The following is a 15281-nucleotide window of genomic DNA, read 5'->3' as shown; positions in this document are numbered from 1 at the left end:
ACTGTGTGGGATGGATGGATGGAAATTAGGATTTCACCAGCATTATAGCAGGGTATAAAAAATATACACAAGTAACAGAGGGAAATAAATTAAATAAAATACAATATACAAGCATCCAAATAGTCCACAGAAGGGGTATTGCACAATATTATTGCAATGTGTTTAAGAATTATTGCATACAGTCCGATTTATGTTTTAATCAGTATTTTATTATTAAAAAATTATTACCAAATATAGTCTGGTTTATGTTTGAGGCTCTGTCCTCCTGTGACCCCTCTTCCCCTGTAGAGAGGAGTTGCACAGTCTGATGGCATGAAGGACAAATTAGTTTTTAACCCGTGGTCCTACACTTATACATTATACACCACTTCTGTATGTCTAGCTCAATAAATATTACCCATATCAGCTTAAATTTATAACCATTTAATGTTCCTGCTAAGCTAACCTGCTAACCCACTTTCTAAATAGCAGTACAATCCCACACTTCCTTCTGGGTAAAACTGTTCCTACATTTTTACACAAAAACAGAAAGTTCATTTTTCAGCTGTAATCATTTCAGAATCACTTTAATAACCTACAAGTGTTACATCAGAGTTAGCAGTTAGCATGATAGGTCAAACAGTCAAATAAAAAATAACACAGAAAACACCACACTGGCAGAAAAAAATATTTAATTCTCTGTATTGAGTGTGGAGCAGACAGTTTCCTTTAACCATGAGACCCAATCAGGTTTCCATTTATGAACAAAACCGAGAAACTGATGTTAAAATATAAGGAAAACACCAATCCTAATCACTAAGCAGCTTAACTCAAACAACAAAACAAAAAACTGAAATCAGTCTACAATCGGAATCTGACGAATCTGAAATGACGGTAAAATGACCCTAACTGTGTCCTATGAAATCTTTCCTTAATCCATTAAGAATAGAGGTAATAACACTATTATAACATTATAAGACGGCAACACAAAGCCAGTATCTCCATTCCAAAACCCAAAAAGTTAACAAGACTTCTCCAGTTCGGATTAAAGATGAGAAAACATTCTGTCCAGCTTTTAAGACGTCAAATAGCTGATTAAAAAACAAAAGCATTTTTTAAAGAGTTTTATGTCAGTTGTTTAATGGCCAAGATACTGTTTTTACTTTTTGGTGATCAATATTTATCCCAATAATACAATCTTTAGGAATACATACTATAAATTATAACTTTCATCTAGCCAACCAACAGGTTTAATCCTATTAATTCACTTTCTCATTTGTGCTTTCCCCTGAAATTTCCAAAATATGTTTAATTCTAGCTTTAATTTAGATATTAAAATATAAAATTAAACCTGAACAAGTAAAAACATCATTCTAAGAGGAACAATTATATATTATATTTTTATATTTGATTTACTAGATATTAATCTGTTTGGGATATGTTCTTACACAGGGATTAGGCTTAGTCATAGAATATATATTTTTTTTACTTTCAATGGAAATTCTTTATTTAAACTGCTATATAATCCAAGACTAAGTTTAATCCTTGCCTAAGGAACTGGTCCTTTATGTATTTGTTATTATTAATGTCAATATTTGATTTATTCATCCTTAAAGTTCTTTAATTATGAATTATTAATTTAATCATATATAACAATTTCTTCACTGTAATTACTGTGACATTTTGACTTGTTCGGGTATTAGTGGTGTTGAGAACAGCTTTCCAGCTTAATAATGTAGAAAGATTGGAGGCTGACGAGCGAAATTAGACAATAATAATAAGAAATACAGTGAATTACAGCAGAGCTCCGATGATCCAAAGCAAAAGACGAGTTGTAAAAGACAGAGCGAGAGGCTGGTTTGCTCTTGGATCATCATCTCAGGATGATGAAAATGTAGGTCTGTACCTCTCTGCTTTTAACCCTCTATGGCATGGTGTTCCCCTCAGGAAACAAAGCGTTTTTATATATTTATTTTTAATATGTATGTCCAATACAATGAGATGCACAAGTTTAAATATGCATATCATATCAAGATATTCATTCATTCTTCTTGTAAACCTTTTAGATAGTATGCATATACATAATTAAATATAACTTTAGTTTTGCCATAGAGGGTTAAGGAACAATCAATAATTCATATGTAATAATAATAATAATTTGTAAGCAACTAATAATCGTGTAGCAAGACTGTACGAATCAGTGTGGCCACTAGGGGGCGTTCCTCAGGTCCAATCTGCTGGTCAGTGCGTTAGTCGGATGTGTTTTGTGTGTGTTTATTTTAATTTCTAACTTTTAAAGTCCAAACGTCTGTAAAAGGTCAGGCGAATGTTGGCCTGGACCCAAGCAGTCGAGGGTCAGTGTGGACGCTGTGATCTGAATCTGATCCAGCATTATAACTCAGCATCTTAAACTCCGCCCACCAGGACACACCCATTGTAAAGGAAAAAAAAAAAAACAGATTTACAGCTATTTGACTATACAGGCTCCGCCCACAAATGCTATAAAAGAATAGCATCCATTAAAGCTAAAAGAGAACACACTACTCATAGGCGGATCTTGAATAGAACGGGTCACTGGGTCCTGGTTGGTTGAGACTGGTAAGACTGGGATGAACAAACACACTGAACCCCTCGAGACCCGGTCCAGACCTCCACCTCCACAGGGAGGGAGGATTTCCATCACAGCCTATGAATCCAAGAAGTAGATCTTGTAGAACCTGTTCATCTGCTCGAGGAAGATGAAGGTGAGCACCGTGTGAGGGCCAAGACGAGCGTAATACGGAGTAAAACCTTTCCACAAGCTGAAGAAGCCCTCGTTCCTCACCACCTTCAGCAGAACGTCCTGAAAAGGGAGAGGAAAATGATTTATTTAATAAAACAGACAGATAAAAGTAGTTTATACTTATTCATAGAATTCACGTCAGCCTGTTTGTCTCTGTGACTTTGGTCCAGAGGGAGTAATCCCCATCATCCTGATCTGCAGAATTACAATTATAAAGTAATAAAACAAATAAATAAATAAATAAATATTAATAAAGTAGACCTCCAGAACTGGAAATCAAGGAATTCATGTCACATCACTCACTGGACTAAAGATCTAGGAAAAATAGTTACAAGTATTTTTTCAGTATGAAATTTTTCCTGCTTGCCTTAATTAATGTAATGAACATACAGTATGAAAATGTTTCATCTCACATATTTGCAACCACCACCTGCAAAAACACGTACTAAAGCATAATCACTGTTACGTTTTAATGTTATGTAAAACAAATGTGTTTTATTTGTTGGTCTTTCAAAACTGATAAAGTAAGGAAACATTTTTTTTTCGTTTATAAACAATGAGTGAATTATCCTAATTGAATCATTACCTAAATATTGATAAAATAAGTAGCACTGTAGTTAGTAATGAAATATTCACACTGCTGCTTAGGATTTTTTTTTTGTTGTTTCAGACATATTTTGGATAATTAAACATGCACTGGGTCAAATTGACTCAGGAACACTGTTGCTGTTCCTGAAAAAGAAACAGAGGGGTTAAAATAGATCACAATGAGGGATGCACGATACATCATTTAAGCATCGTCATCAGGATGTGCACATGCGCAATAGACACATCACAGGGCGTGTGATGTCACTTAAGGCAATTAAATCAATCATGTCATGTTGCAATGATTTGATTCTTGTCACAAGAAGTAGATACACAGCGCTGTCTCTGTGTCTGTGTGAGTGACAGGCTGCTGCTGCCTGAGAAGCACGAGGGGGAGGGGGAGCGTGAAGGAGAGGGGCAGAAGTAAACATAAGGGAACCGCATGGCCTCCATCCACATGTTTGGGCACGTGCTTGTAAACGTGAGCATGTGTGGAAAGCTGCGCACCTCAGTCCAGCACAGTTTTGCAGCGCCGATATATATATATATATATATATATATATATATATATCTGATCCCCAAGTAAATCCATTCTCTATCATCATATTGACTGTTAATTCCTATTATACATATTATTTTTGAATGTAGAACACTTAAGGACAATACTTCTGCGCGAAACTAAGCCGAAGCTTATGCGTCGCCAGTTATACTTATGGCATAAGTTTAATGCAGTATAAGTATAAATTTGGTTTATACTTACAAGTCCGTTCTTGTACTCTGGCTTTCCATCGATCATCCTCATGTTTTGAATCCTAAAATAATAATAAACAGAAAAACAATCTTTAGCTTAAACTCTATGAGAGAGCCCATGCTCTAAGCAAAATACTGATTAAAATAAAAAACGATTAATAAAAACAAACTATTCTAATAGGAATTCCTCTTACTTTTCTTATTCTTTTTATTATTAAAATGTCCCAATTCATTCGAACAGGAATTTAATTATCTAGAATCAGTTATTTTACACCTGATGGATGGTATAAATGTTATAGAGCATTATAAAGTGCCCCCTATGCTTCCTGTAGTAAATTACAGTTTGTCAGAATGAGCATCTCGATCAAATATATATTCCAGAGCATTTTAAAGCGCCCCCTACATTTCCTGTAGTGTATTACAGTCTGTCAGAATGAGCGTGTGGATTGTATGAACATAAAGGAGCATTATAGAGCGCCCCTCTACGCTTCCTGTAGTGTATTACAGTCTGTCAGAATGAGCCTGCTGTGGATCATATGAACAGTATAGAGCATTATAGAGCGCCCCCTACGCTTTCTGTAGTGTATTACATTCTGTCATAAAGAGCGTGTGGATCATAAGAACATTATAGAGCATATATTTTTTCTATAATAACCATCACATATTGCCTCATGTAGAAATGAACGCAGGCATTACCTGGTTTTAGCGATGTCTACTGGCATAGAGGCTGCAGTGGTCACCAACCCACTGATCATACTGGCACAGAAATGGAGGAAGATATTATCTGAAAAATAACCTGTACAACACACACAAAAACAAACAGATATATCATACTGAATCATCGTCATCATCAATATTATCATAATCCTGCAACAACAGTCACAAACAGCAGCAGGTGACCTCAAAATAAGCTGTTTACTAGCTTAGCATGCTGCTGTTTTTAAATACATAAACCTATAAAGACCATAAACCTTGTCTTGCAAAACATAAAAGGTTTTAAACATCTGAAAAATGTTTGTAATTTACTACAATATATGTTAAAAAATCAGACATGTTTGTATATATGTTTTTGGTTCTAGTTTAAAAATTAAACATATTAATGTTAATATACAGCAGGCACAGCATGTGCATTATTTAATTAGTGATAAGCTGTAGGTGTATGCTAGTCTCCGTAAAAGTGATAAGGTAGTGCAAAAGCTTACCTGTGTCCATAAGAGCTTGTTTAGATTGAGAATATGAAGCCAGCTGTGCTGCGTTCACTACCACCGCACGTGCCATAGTGGGTACACAACCCTGTGAATTTACAGACAAGCAAACATGCAATCAGCATACTATTAATACAGCCTTATTTCAGAGAACACAGTTCCATTGCTCCACAGCTTAATACTGGGGATTTATACCCCTCTATAGCCCACACCTGGCATAGATAGCATGGTGCCAATAGCCTAATGTGTATTTATATGCTACAGAGTCTTATTCTTTGGCAGTACTTCTTTACAGGGACTAGACAAACTGTGTACGCAGCAAAAATATTGAAGGTAACAGTCTGAACCAGGGTTTCACATGCCGGTGCAACCCTTATTAATACTGCTCTGTATTTAATCTACAGTTACAGTAGATACAGAATCACCAGCACCGTAATCTGTTGTACCCATACTGCTCTGTAATTAATCTACAGTTACAGTAGATACAGAATCACCAGCACTGTAATCTGTTGTACCCGTACTGCTCTGTAATTAATCTACAGTTACAGTAGATACAGAATCACCAGCACCGTAATCTGTTGTACCCGTACTGCTCTGTAATTAATCTACAGTTACAGTAGATACAGAATCACCAGTACTGTAATCTGTTGTACCCATACTGCTCTGTAATTAATCTACAGTTACAGTAGATACAGAATCACCAGCACTGTAATCTGTTGTACCCATACTGCTCTGTAATTAATCTACAGTTACAGTAGATACAGAATCACCAGCACTGTAATCTGTTGTACCCATACTGCTCTGTAATTAATCTACAGTTACAGTAGATACAGAATCACCAGCACTGTAATCTGTTGTACCCGTACTGCTCTGTAATTAATCAACAGTTACAGTAGATACAGAATCACCAGCACCATCGTAATCTGTTGTACCCATACTGCTCTGTAATTAATCTACAGTTACAGTAGATACAGAATCACCAGCACCGTAATCTGTTGTACCGTACTGCTCTGTAATTAATCTACAGTTACAGTAGATACAGAATCACCAGCACTGTAATCTGTTGTACCCATACTGCTCTGTAATTAATCTACAGTTACAGTAGATACAGAATCACCAGCACTGTAATCTGTTGTACCCATACTGCTCTGTAATTAATCTACAGTTACAGTAGATACAGAATCACCAGCACTGTAATCTGTTGTACCCGTACTGCTCTGTAATTAATCTACAGTTATGGTAGATACAGAATCACCAGCATCTGTTGAAACGGATTTCAGCACAACACCACTTCTTTTCTTGTTTAATGGGTGATGATAGCTTGATTCAACTTCCTGTAATTGTTGTCCAGACTGTGGTTTGTGGCTTATTTCACACCTGCTATTTTGGTTTGAACCAAACTAAAAGGTCTAAAAGTGTGAAATCACCTTTATTATTATTCATTAATCCTGCTTTACTCACATAAACCTTATCAGCTGCACAGGGAAGTAATGTCAGATCAATCAGTGCTTACCAGCCTGATTCTCATGAATCATTAACACGATTTGTTCATTACACAGCTAATACAGACTTCACGACTGACCTACAGACTCTCATTAACACTAAAGCGTTCTGGGTCTGTTAACCACACGCTGTAAAGTGAGGATTTAACGGGATTTTTAACAGGGAATCACACAATTACACACTCACCCTCCAGAGGGTTGGTATTCCCTCCTCTCTGGTGATTCTGATCAGGGCATTAAAGACATTTGTATAACCCCTCCTCTGGTCCGGGGGCAGCCTGAAAAAGAAAAAGATAGAGAGAGAGAGAGAAGAAAAGAAAAGCATAATTAAATGTATTAATACCACAATAACTCAGCCAAAAACACCATAGCATCAGATATTACATAAAAAATAAATTACTTTATTACAAGGAAAAGGAAGTGGTAATAATGAAAATATCTGTAATAAATGAAGCACAATAAAGTAAGTCAATAAAGTAAGTACAATAAAGAGCAATTTACACAAAATTACATGACTGGCTTTTTAAAGAGCAGATCTTCACCAATCTGCAAAAAAATGTCTAAAAACTGTGAAACATTTTCAGAAAAACATCCCTCAGCATAAAATTGAGACAGAAGCCAACAGTCAGACGTTCATCGCTATCTTGGCAACACGGCAGCACAAACCTAACTTTTACATCAACAATAAACAGAATAGTAAATAAAATAACATTGCTGTTCCCGTAAATGAGCTGCTGGAGCTCCTTTACAGCTTCAACCAGCAGCTCAGTTTCCTCTGCTGAAGAGTTTGTTGAACACGTCCAGGTAGCTGCACCGTTACAATAGCAATCCACCGAAGCCTGACTCTTAAAGAGAATGATGAGCAAAAGACAATCTGACAGGTTTATTTCATGTTACGCCAAAAAAAAAAAAAAAAACACAACCATTATTAATTAAGAGAATTAGTGCATACCTTCCGACCAGAGCGAGGTGTACTTTGCACACTGTTATGATAGCAAAGACACACTGACACACCCTAAATCAGGCTGCACTGTGCACTGTTGATGGCTTGCCTATAGATCGCTAAAATAGGTTTGCAAAGCACTGCATTCTATTTTTAATTACATTTATTTACATTTTAGGCAGGATTCCAACTTTCTGGAATTAGGGTTACTCCATATTACTCAGAACTATCCTAAATTATTCTAAATTTACAATTTAGAATTACTTCCTAATCAAAGACCCTAATCAATTAGAATTGCATAAAATAACTCAGAATGCTGTACATAAAATGCAATTTTAAAGTTTTGAGCATTTTAGATTGTATGAGTATATTAATGCTGCATTCTGAGTTGATTTTATATTAAACCTCTAACTCACCGTCCATCCGCGGTCATCCGGATCAGCGCCACTTCAGCAGGAGTTCCTACGAACGCTCCGATCGCTCCGGCAGTCATCCCGATCACAGCCTTCATAAAGAAGTTGGGTGGAGTTCCGTCTGCTTTGGTCATTTTCTCAAACAGGACGGTGTAGATACCCAGACGGGTGGTGGTGTAGGTGGCCTGCCTGAGGAGACCGGCTGAAAGACTGGAGATAAATAGGAGGAAAAAATGAGTTTAACTGTGATTAAGGCCCAATTCCATTTCCCAACTTGGCCCTACCAAATACCGCAACCTCTCTGTTTTGCGTTTTTGGGTGTCCCGATGGAGTTAGGATGGAGGGGTAGGTTAGGGGAAAGGATAGGGGTTGTTCGCTCTTCATACGGAGATTTTTCAAATGCATGCTTCAAACGAAGGGAGATGAGAATCACTGGTAAAAAAACTCACAAATATAAGATTTTTCCCGTTGAAATTGACAATTAGCACTATATAACAGCTATGAATGGTTCTTGCACCGTTTTAAAAGTCAAGTAAGGCCTTTTTAAGGACATCGATAAATATAATTTGAGACCCAAAAATGTAGACATAATTTCTAATGTTAGCTAGCTCTCCGCTTACCTTAGTTCTCTCTCTAGTAACATAAGCTAGCTTGCCGCTAATGTAAGCTATCTCTGTGCTTAACTTAGTTCTCTCTCTGCTAATGTTAGCTAGCTCTGCGCTTACCTTAGTTCTCTTTCTGGTACTGTTAGCTAACTCATCGCAAATGTTAGTTAGCTCTCTGCTATCCTTAGGTCTGTTCTTGCTCATTTTAGTTAGCTCACCGCTAATGTTAGCTAGCTCTCAGCTATCCTTAGTTCTGTTCTTGCTAATGTTAGTTAGCTCACCGCAAATGTTAGCTAGCTCTCAGCTATCCTTAGTTCTGTTCTTGCTAATGTTAGTTAGCTCGCTGCTAATGTTAGCTAGCTCTCCGCTTACCTTAGTTCTCTTCCCGCTAATATTAGCTAGTTTGCCTCAAATGTTAGATAGCTCCCTAGTAATTCTAGTTCTCTCCCTAGTAATGTTAAGCTAGCTCTTCACTGTCTTTAGTTCTGTCCTCGCTAATGTTAGCTAACTCGTCGCTAATGTTGGCTAGCTCTCCGCTTACCTTAGTTCTCCCGCCGGTAATGTTAGTTAGCTCACCACTAATGTTAGCTAGCTCTCCCCTTACCTTAGTTCTTTCCCTGGTAATGTTAGATAACTCCCTGGTAATGTTAGATAACTCCCCACTAAAGTTAGTATGTTTTCCTGCCGGCATTAATTGCACTGAAAATTAAATACTAGAGGTGTGCCAAAAAATCGATTCACATAAGAATCTTGATTCTCATTTACTACGATTCAGAATCGATTTAAAATGTCCCAAAATCGATTCTGAGGGGCGGGGTTTAGACTGATTTTGGGCTGGATATTTTTGTTGGACCTGGCAACCCTGGGGATAGCGCTTGTCCTTTCAAACGGAGATCTTCCAGACACACACAGAGCGTAGGTGTTTGAGAATCACCGGTAAGATGGCAGAACAAGCACTATATTACATTAGATTAACGTGTAGTTTTAATGTTTTATGGCAGAATGCTTCATAACAAGCATAAAAAAGATCGCTAGTAGTTAGTTTCAGTAACTGTTAGCTAGCTAACTAGCTAACTTTCCAGTTCCACCTTAAATAACGCTACAGGTGGCAGCGGGCTGCAGCATTTAAGGCGGAACGGAAAAATACAATAAGCTAATCAGAGCTAATTTCAGCTCCTCATCACAGAGGAATTAAGGAATGGACAATATGAATTAATTTCTCCACCTCCTGCCCCCTTTCTGAAGAAATACAACGACCTTAAATTAACTAGTTAATCAGCAGCTGCTCCTGAACTTTAGCGCTTCACTGCTATCATCACATCAGCCCAGCAGCGTCACCTACACACCACCGCTAGTAGCCTGGTAATAAAGCAGTGTTATTTATTATTTATTTATTGTTCATTAACGTCATTGTGATATCCCAGTGATTCCTCTGTCACTGAGGACCCACATTCCTGCACATTTTATTGTTTTTGTAACACATTACCTGCTCCAGGACCAGTGTATATTATGGAGGGTTTTTTTTCAATAAGATTCATAAGCCAGAAGCAGAAATTTTTATAATTCAAATCGTTTTGAATCAAAAATCGATTTTGAATCGAATCGTGGCCCCCAAAATCGGAATCGAATCGAATCGTGAGATAGTAAACGATTCCCACCCCTATTAAATACCTACAGCGCATTTCCAGTTAATTCAAGACAATTTGAGACCTTAAGGAACGGATATTAATAATTCATTTCTGCACCAACTCCTCCTTTCTAAAGTCATACGATAACATACGCCGTAAAGTTAACTAGTTAACCAGCAGCAGCAGCAGCTCAGTTACTGAACTGAACTGCCAAAAGATTAACCAAAACTGCCCCCAAGGTTCTGTTAAAGCCTCCTCACCCGGTATAGATGCCCCCGACCCCCTCATTGCGGAGGATGCTGGCCACAGCGTGCAGACTGGTCTTATACTCCCGAGCCTTCGAACCCTGACCGCTCAGCTGCATCCTGTTCTTCACCAGATCCAGCGGCTGGACAAACACTGTCGCCCCCATGCTGAGAGAGAGAGAAAGAATTCAGAAACAAGCTGATCCTTATTACTAATATCCTGAATACATATTATTACTAATACTTATATAATTACTTATAAAAGTACTCTTGATGTTTTTTTTTAAGGTTTGCTTAGAATATTTGGCAACCAAAAAAAAACAGAACACATCTGAATAATTAATGCAGAACAGTGAGTAATGGGGTGGACGGTATGGCCCTAAAATATCACAACATTTTATGGTATTTTTGCGATAACTTTCTGCCATAACTTTGTGATACTCTTGTCAATATGACAAAACACACAATTTTTTTCTTTTTTGCAAGAATACACTAATGCAGCAAAATGAAAATTACATTTTATTATTAAATTTGATATGATATGGCACACCCCTAACTGAGATATAAAAAAAAATACAAGAATTTTAATCAGATTTGTAACAGAAGCCAATGATCCAGAATGTCACTATACTAATGATGCACTCCATATATCTCAAATATCACTGCTGAAGTAAATTAATGATTAGAACAGCACTGCTGAGGTAAATGTATGATTAGAATAGCACTACTGAGATAAATGTATGATTAGAATAGCACTGTTGAGGTAAATGTATAATAAGAATAGCACTGCTGAGGTAAATGTATAATGAGAATATCACTGCTGTGATATTGCTGTGCAGCTAAATGTATGATTAGAATAGCACTGCTGAGGAAATGTATGATTAGAATAGCACTGCTGAGCTAAATGCATGATTAGAATAGCACTGCTGAGGTAAATGTATAATAAGAATAGCACTGCTGAGGTAAATGTATAATGAGAATATCACTGATGTTGATGATTAGTCGATCTGTAATGTATAATCCTGGTCTGGTTGAAATAGGTCAGGCTTTGTTTATGGATGTTTTGTGAAACGTCAGGCCGTTTGCACAAACAAACCCTCCCAAAAACTAAAAACACACACTAAAATCAATAGCACTGTATCAGAGTCCTAGTGTATCAGAGTCCCCATTCCCTGTGTTATATTACATTACATGGCAGAATTGGAACGCTACATTCAACTTAGTTCAATCTGAAAGCTTGATTAAAAAAATAAAAAAGCATAAAAAATCCTGAGTTAAAGACTCGATATTCTCAATATTTTCTATTATTTAAGCAAAATATTATCAACGGATAATCTCACTGGATATGTAGGCACACAATGCAATTACATAAGACAATCATAATTATTGTTTTGTAAGTTTTGTGACAAATGCATGAACTGGTGATTCGTCACACTAAACTCTTTTGTCAATTAATAAAGTACTGTTGCTTTAACTGACATTATGAGGAACTGAAATCTTCTGAGCTGCCAGGAATAAGTTTTGATGTTCTTTAATATTGTTTATTTGTTGCTTTTTTGACACTATTAATGGGATAAAAACTGTATTTCAATTGGATTGACATGTGTCTTCTACTAGTATTAATGATAATGATAAATAAAATATTAAACACAGTTGTGAGTTTTTGCAGTCCTATAAATATACATAAAGGTTTACAAATTGTCCAACACCACTACATTAGAGGTGTAAGAAAGTATGGTTCTGGTTGCTTATGGTTGCATATTTAAAAAATATGCAAAGATTTGCATAAAAAAATTTAAACGATGAGAGGTTTTTCAAAAAAAAAAAAAAAAAAGATTTGACACTGCATTACAACATTAAAACCATCTGCGAAACATGGTGGTGGGAGTATCATGGTTTGGGTTTTTTGTTCTGCATCTGGGCCAGGACAGTGAAACTTTTATATCCTCAGGTAGTTCAGTAGATAATAACCATCCCTCTGTTCTTTCAGAAGTCTATTGGATAGATAAATTATAATTACTAATATTTTGTGGACAGATAAGAACATAAAGAATTCATATTTTTACATTCATTCTATTTATTTACATGCCTTAAATCTGATTAATTATAAATATTAATTAATTCACACTTTATGCTATTCAGTACTGCGGGCAGGGCTAAGCTTCTGATACAATAGCTTGTAAACTTTTTCATTGGCTGGTTCATGGTCTATTCTAATGAACAAAAGGTTTTAAATAGTGTTTTGCACAGCAGAGCACTTTGAAAATAATACAATACAAAACAATAGATGATGTAATTTGTAATGGACGCAGTAATTTAATTTGTAAAACAATGTAATATATTGAATCGTAAATCCTGTGTTCTTGCCAATAGATAATCCAATTATATTTGGAGAAAGGACAACACTCATTACAGCTTAAAAACCAGATCCCATCCGTGAAACATGGTGGTGGGAGTATCATGGTTTGGGATTTATAATCTGCATTAGGGCCAGGATGGTTTGCCATCGTTGAGTTTGATTTAAACAATAGCACTATATTTAAATATATTGAATCATAACTCTTGTAACATTCCTGCCAATACATATCCTAATAATTACGTTTGGATAAAACACAAATCTGCTTTATAGCATAAAAACTATGTCCCATCTGTGAAACATGGTGGTGGGAGTATCATGGTTTTGGCTTTTTAATATCTATCTGGGCCAGGACGGTGAAACTTTTATATACTCAGGTAGTTCAGTGGATAATAACTGTCCCTCTGCTCTGTCTGTACTTTAAGATAACGCTTTGTACTTTAAGATAAAGCTTTGTTAAGGTGGTCAGGGAACACAGTGTACCTTAATCTGGGTGTTTTTGGGCTCTGGCCATTCTTAGCATCTCTGACATTTAGAGGTTGGAGGTCCAGCAGCTCAGATTGACACGCATGCCTGAGCTAACCAGGGCCTCCAGATGAAGCTAGCCTAGCTAACCTAATCAAAACAAGTGTTTAAACCATGAAAACTCAGATTATACAGAAACACAGCGAGAATCCGGCGCGTTTCTCCGGGGTTAAAGCTGCAGTGTGGAGGGTGAAGCTCCGGCAGGGCGGGCAGGCGGGCGGCTGTGACCCCTGGTACCCGCCGGAGATTCACCTTCCCCGGCTCCGCGGCTAGCTAACCCGCCGCTGCCCGGCCGGATAAAGCTCCGCTAAGCGGCGGTTCCGCGGTACCTACCCGGCCAGGCCGCCGAACAGGAACTTGATGGACTTGGGGGAGGTTTTGGGTTTGGCTGGGGTCGCCGGGGCTGCCATGGCTGTGCCGTTTTTCCGCTCCTGCCGCCGCGGCTCCTCTGCAGCTCCAGCAAGGTGACACACATCGACGAACAGAACGAGTCGTTCATTTCAAACGATTCTTTTCAGTGAATCATTTGAACCGAAGCCTGACTGAGTCGAAATTATAGATTTCCTATAAATCTTACCAACATGAAGCTCAAATATGTTTGGAGAAAGGACAGTAACCTTATCCCATCTGTGAAACACGGTGGTGGTAGCATCATGGTTTGGGCCTGTTTTGCTGCATTTGGCCCAGGATTGTTTGCCATACTTGATGGCGCAAAGTATTCTTTATTATTGCAGATTCTGAAGGAAAATTTCAAATTTGTGCAGATATATAGATAACTTTAAAGGTTAAGAAACTTGCTGTTGTTCTTTATTCTTTTTAGTAAATCATTTAAACCGAAGCTGAATGAGTCGAGATTTGTCCAAGTATTTTTGTAGTAGACTTTTATGTACATTTATTTTTGGATTTGCTATTACAATGCATATGAATCTATGAACAACATTTATTGCATTTATTTAATGTAATGTTTATTTTGAATGAAAGCTATTCATTTGTTAGTTAAAAAACTTTCTAAGCCAAAGTCATCAAAAGATTATTTCTTAATTTAATTATTATATTTTTTACTTATTATTTATTAATTGTTCAATTATCATGTTGATGCTCTAAATAAGATAACATATGCATTACATTTTTTTATTTCATATTTTAAGAATTGTATGACTATAATGTTAATAAAACACTCAATATAATACTGGATTCTTTATGTTCATTCTCGATGCTATTTAGCTTTAAGACTTTTTTGAATTGTCAATGACAATTCATTTTCTTGGGCAATTCTAAAATCTTTTATAATTGGCAAATTACAACAGTGTGAGTATATTGGAATTATTGTCTGAATGTATGTCAAACTACATTGTCAGTATATTGTTAAAACAGTGATTTTATTATACACCACTACTGTATCAACAATCGCATTGAAAATGATTCACTGATTCGATCAATTCAAAGAATCGGTTCAGTAAACACACATACGGCGGGTTCGCGCACGTACACACGGGGAGAACGGCTCAGCCAATCATGTCCAGGGAGTTCAGTCACTGGCACGAGCACGCACGTAACGGTCTTAAAGAGACACGCACATAAATACTACATTTATTTAAAGTTTCTATTGCTAAATAAGAAAATTTCTTTTTAGTGAATAATTTGAAATAAAGCATAACTGAGTCGAGATTTGTGTTTTCAGTAGACATTTTATTCCAATAATTGTATATTTCCTATTTATCTTGCCAGCATGAAGCCCAGCATCAAAACCCTTTATTTATCTT

The 15281-nt window shown here is 36.8% G+C and overlaps 2 protein-coding genes across 3 annotated transcripts in view; both read right to left on the bottom strand.

Moving 5' to 3' along the window:
• Positions 1 to 15281, bottom strand: part of rnf167 (ring finger protein 167) — a 222450-nt gene that overhangs the window by 41587 nt on the left and 165582 nt on the right. The gene's annotated exons all lie outside the window — the stretch shown is intronic.
• slc25a11 (solute carrier family 25 member 11) lies at positions 655 to 14010 on the bottom strand. The gene is made up of 8 exons (XM_049465537.1): positions 13852 to 14010; positions 10653 to 10805; positions 8163 to 8369; positions 6991 to 7081; positions 5299 to 5389; positions 4793 to 4892; positions 4107 to 4158; positions 655 to 2821 (listed from the first exon to the last, which is right to left on the bottom strand). The coding sequence occupies exons 1-8, from the start codon at positions 13926 to 13928 to the stop codon at positions 2666 to 2668; spliced, it is 927 nt and encodes a 308-aa protein (XP_049321494.1). The 5' UTR covers positions 13929 to 14010; the 3' UTR covers positions 655 to 2665.

Source organism: Astyanax mexicanus, chromosome 1 (genome assembly GCF_023375975.1).
Source record: "Astyanax mexicanus isolate ESR-SI-001 chromosome 1, AstMex3_surface, whole genome shotgun sequence".
Lineage (NCBI taxonomy): Eukaryota > Metazoa > Chordata > Actinopteri > Characiformes > Acestrorhamphidae > Astyanax > Astyanax mexicanus.
The sequence above is the reverse complement of the archived record's forward strand: the minus strand, read 5'-3'. Positions and strand labels throughout refer to the sequence as shown.

Bases quoted from the DNA above. Each gene is read 5' to 3' on its own strand.
- slc25a11 (XM_049465537.1), bottom strand. From the start codon at position 13,928: ATGGCAGCCCCGGCGACCCCAGCCAAACCCAAAACCTCCCCCAAGTCC. The intron at 10,806-13,851 runs GTAGGTACCGCG...TCTCTCTCTCAG, and splicing joins CTGTTCGGCGGCCTGGCCGG to CATGGGGGCGACAGTGTTTG. The intron at 4,893-5,298 runs GTAAGCTTTTGC...TGTGTTGTACAG, and splicing joins ACAAGCTCTTATGGACACAG to GTTATTTTTCAGATAATATC.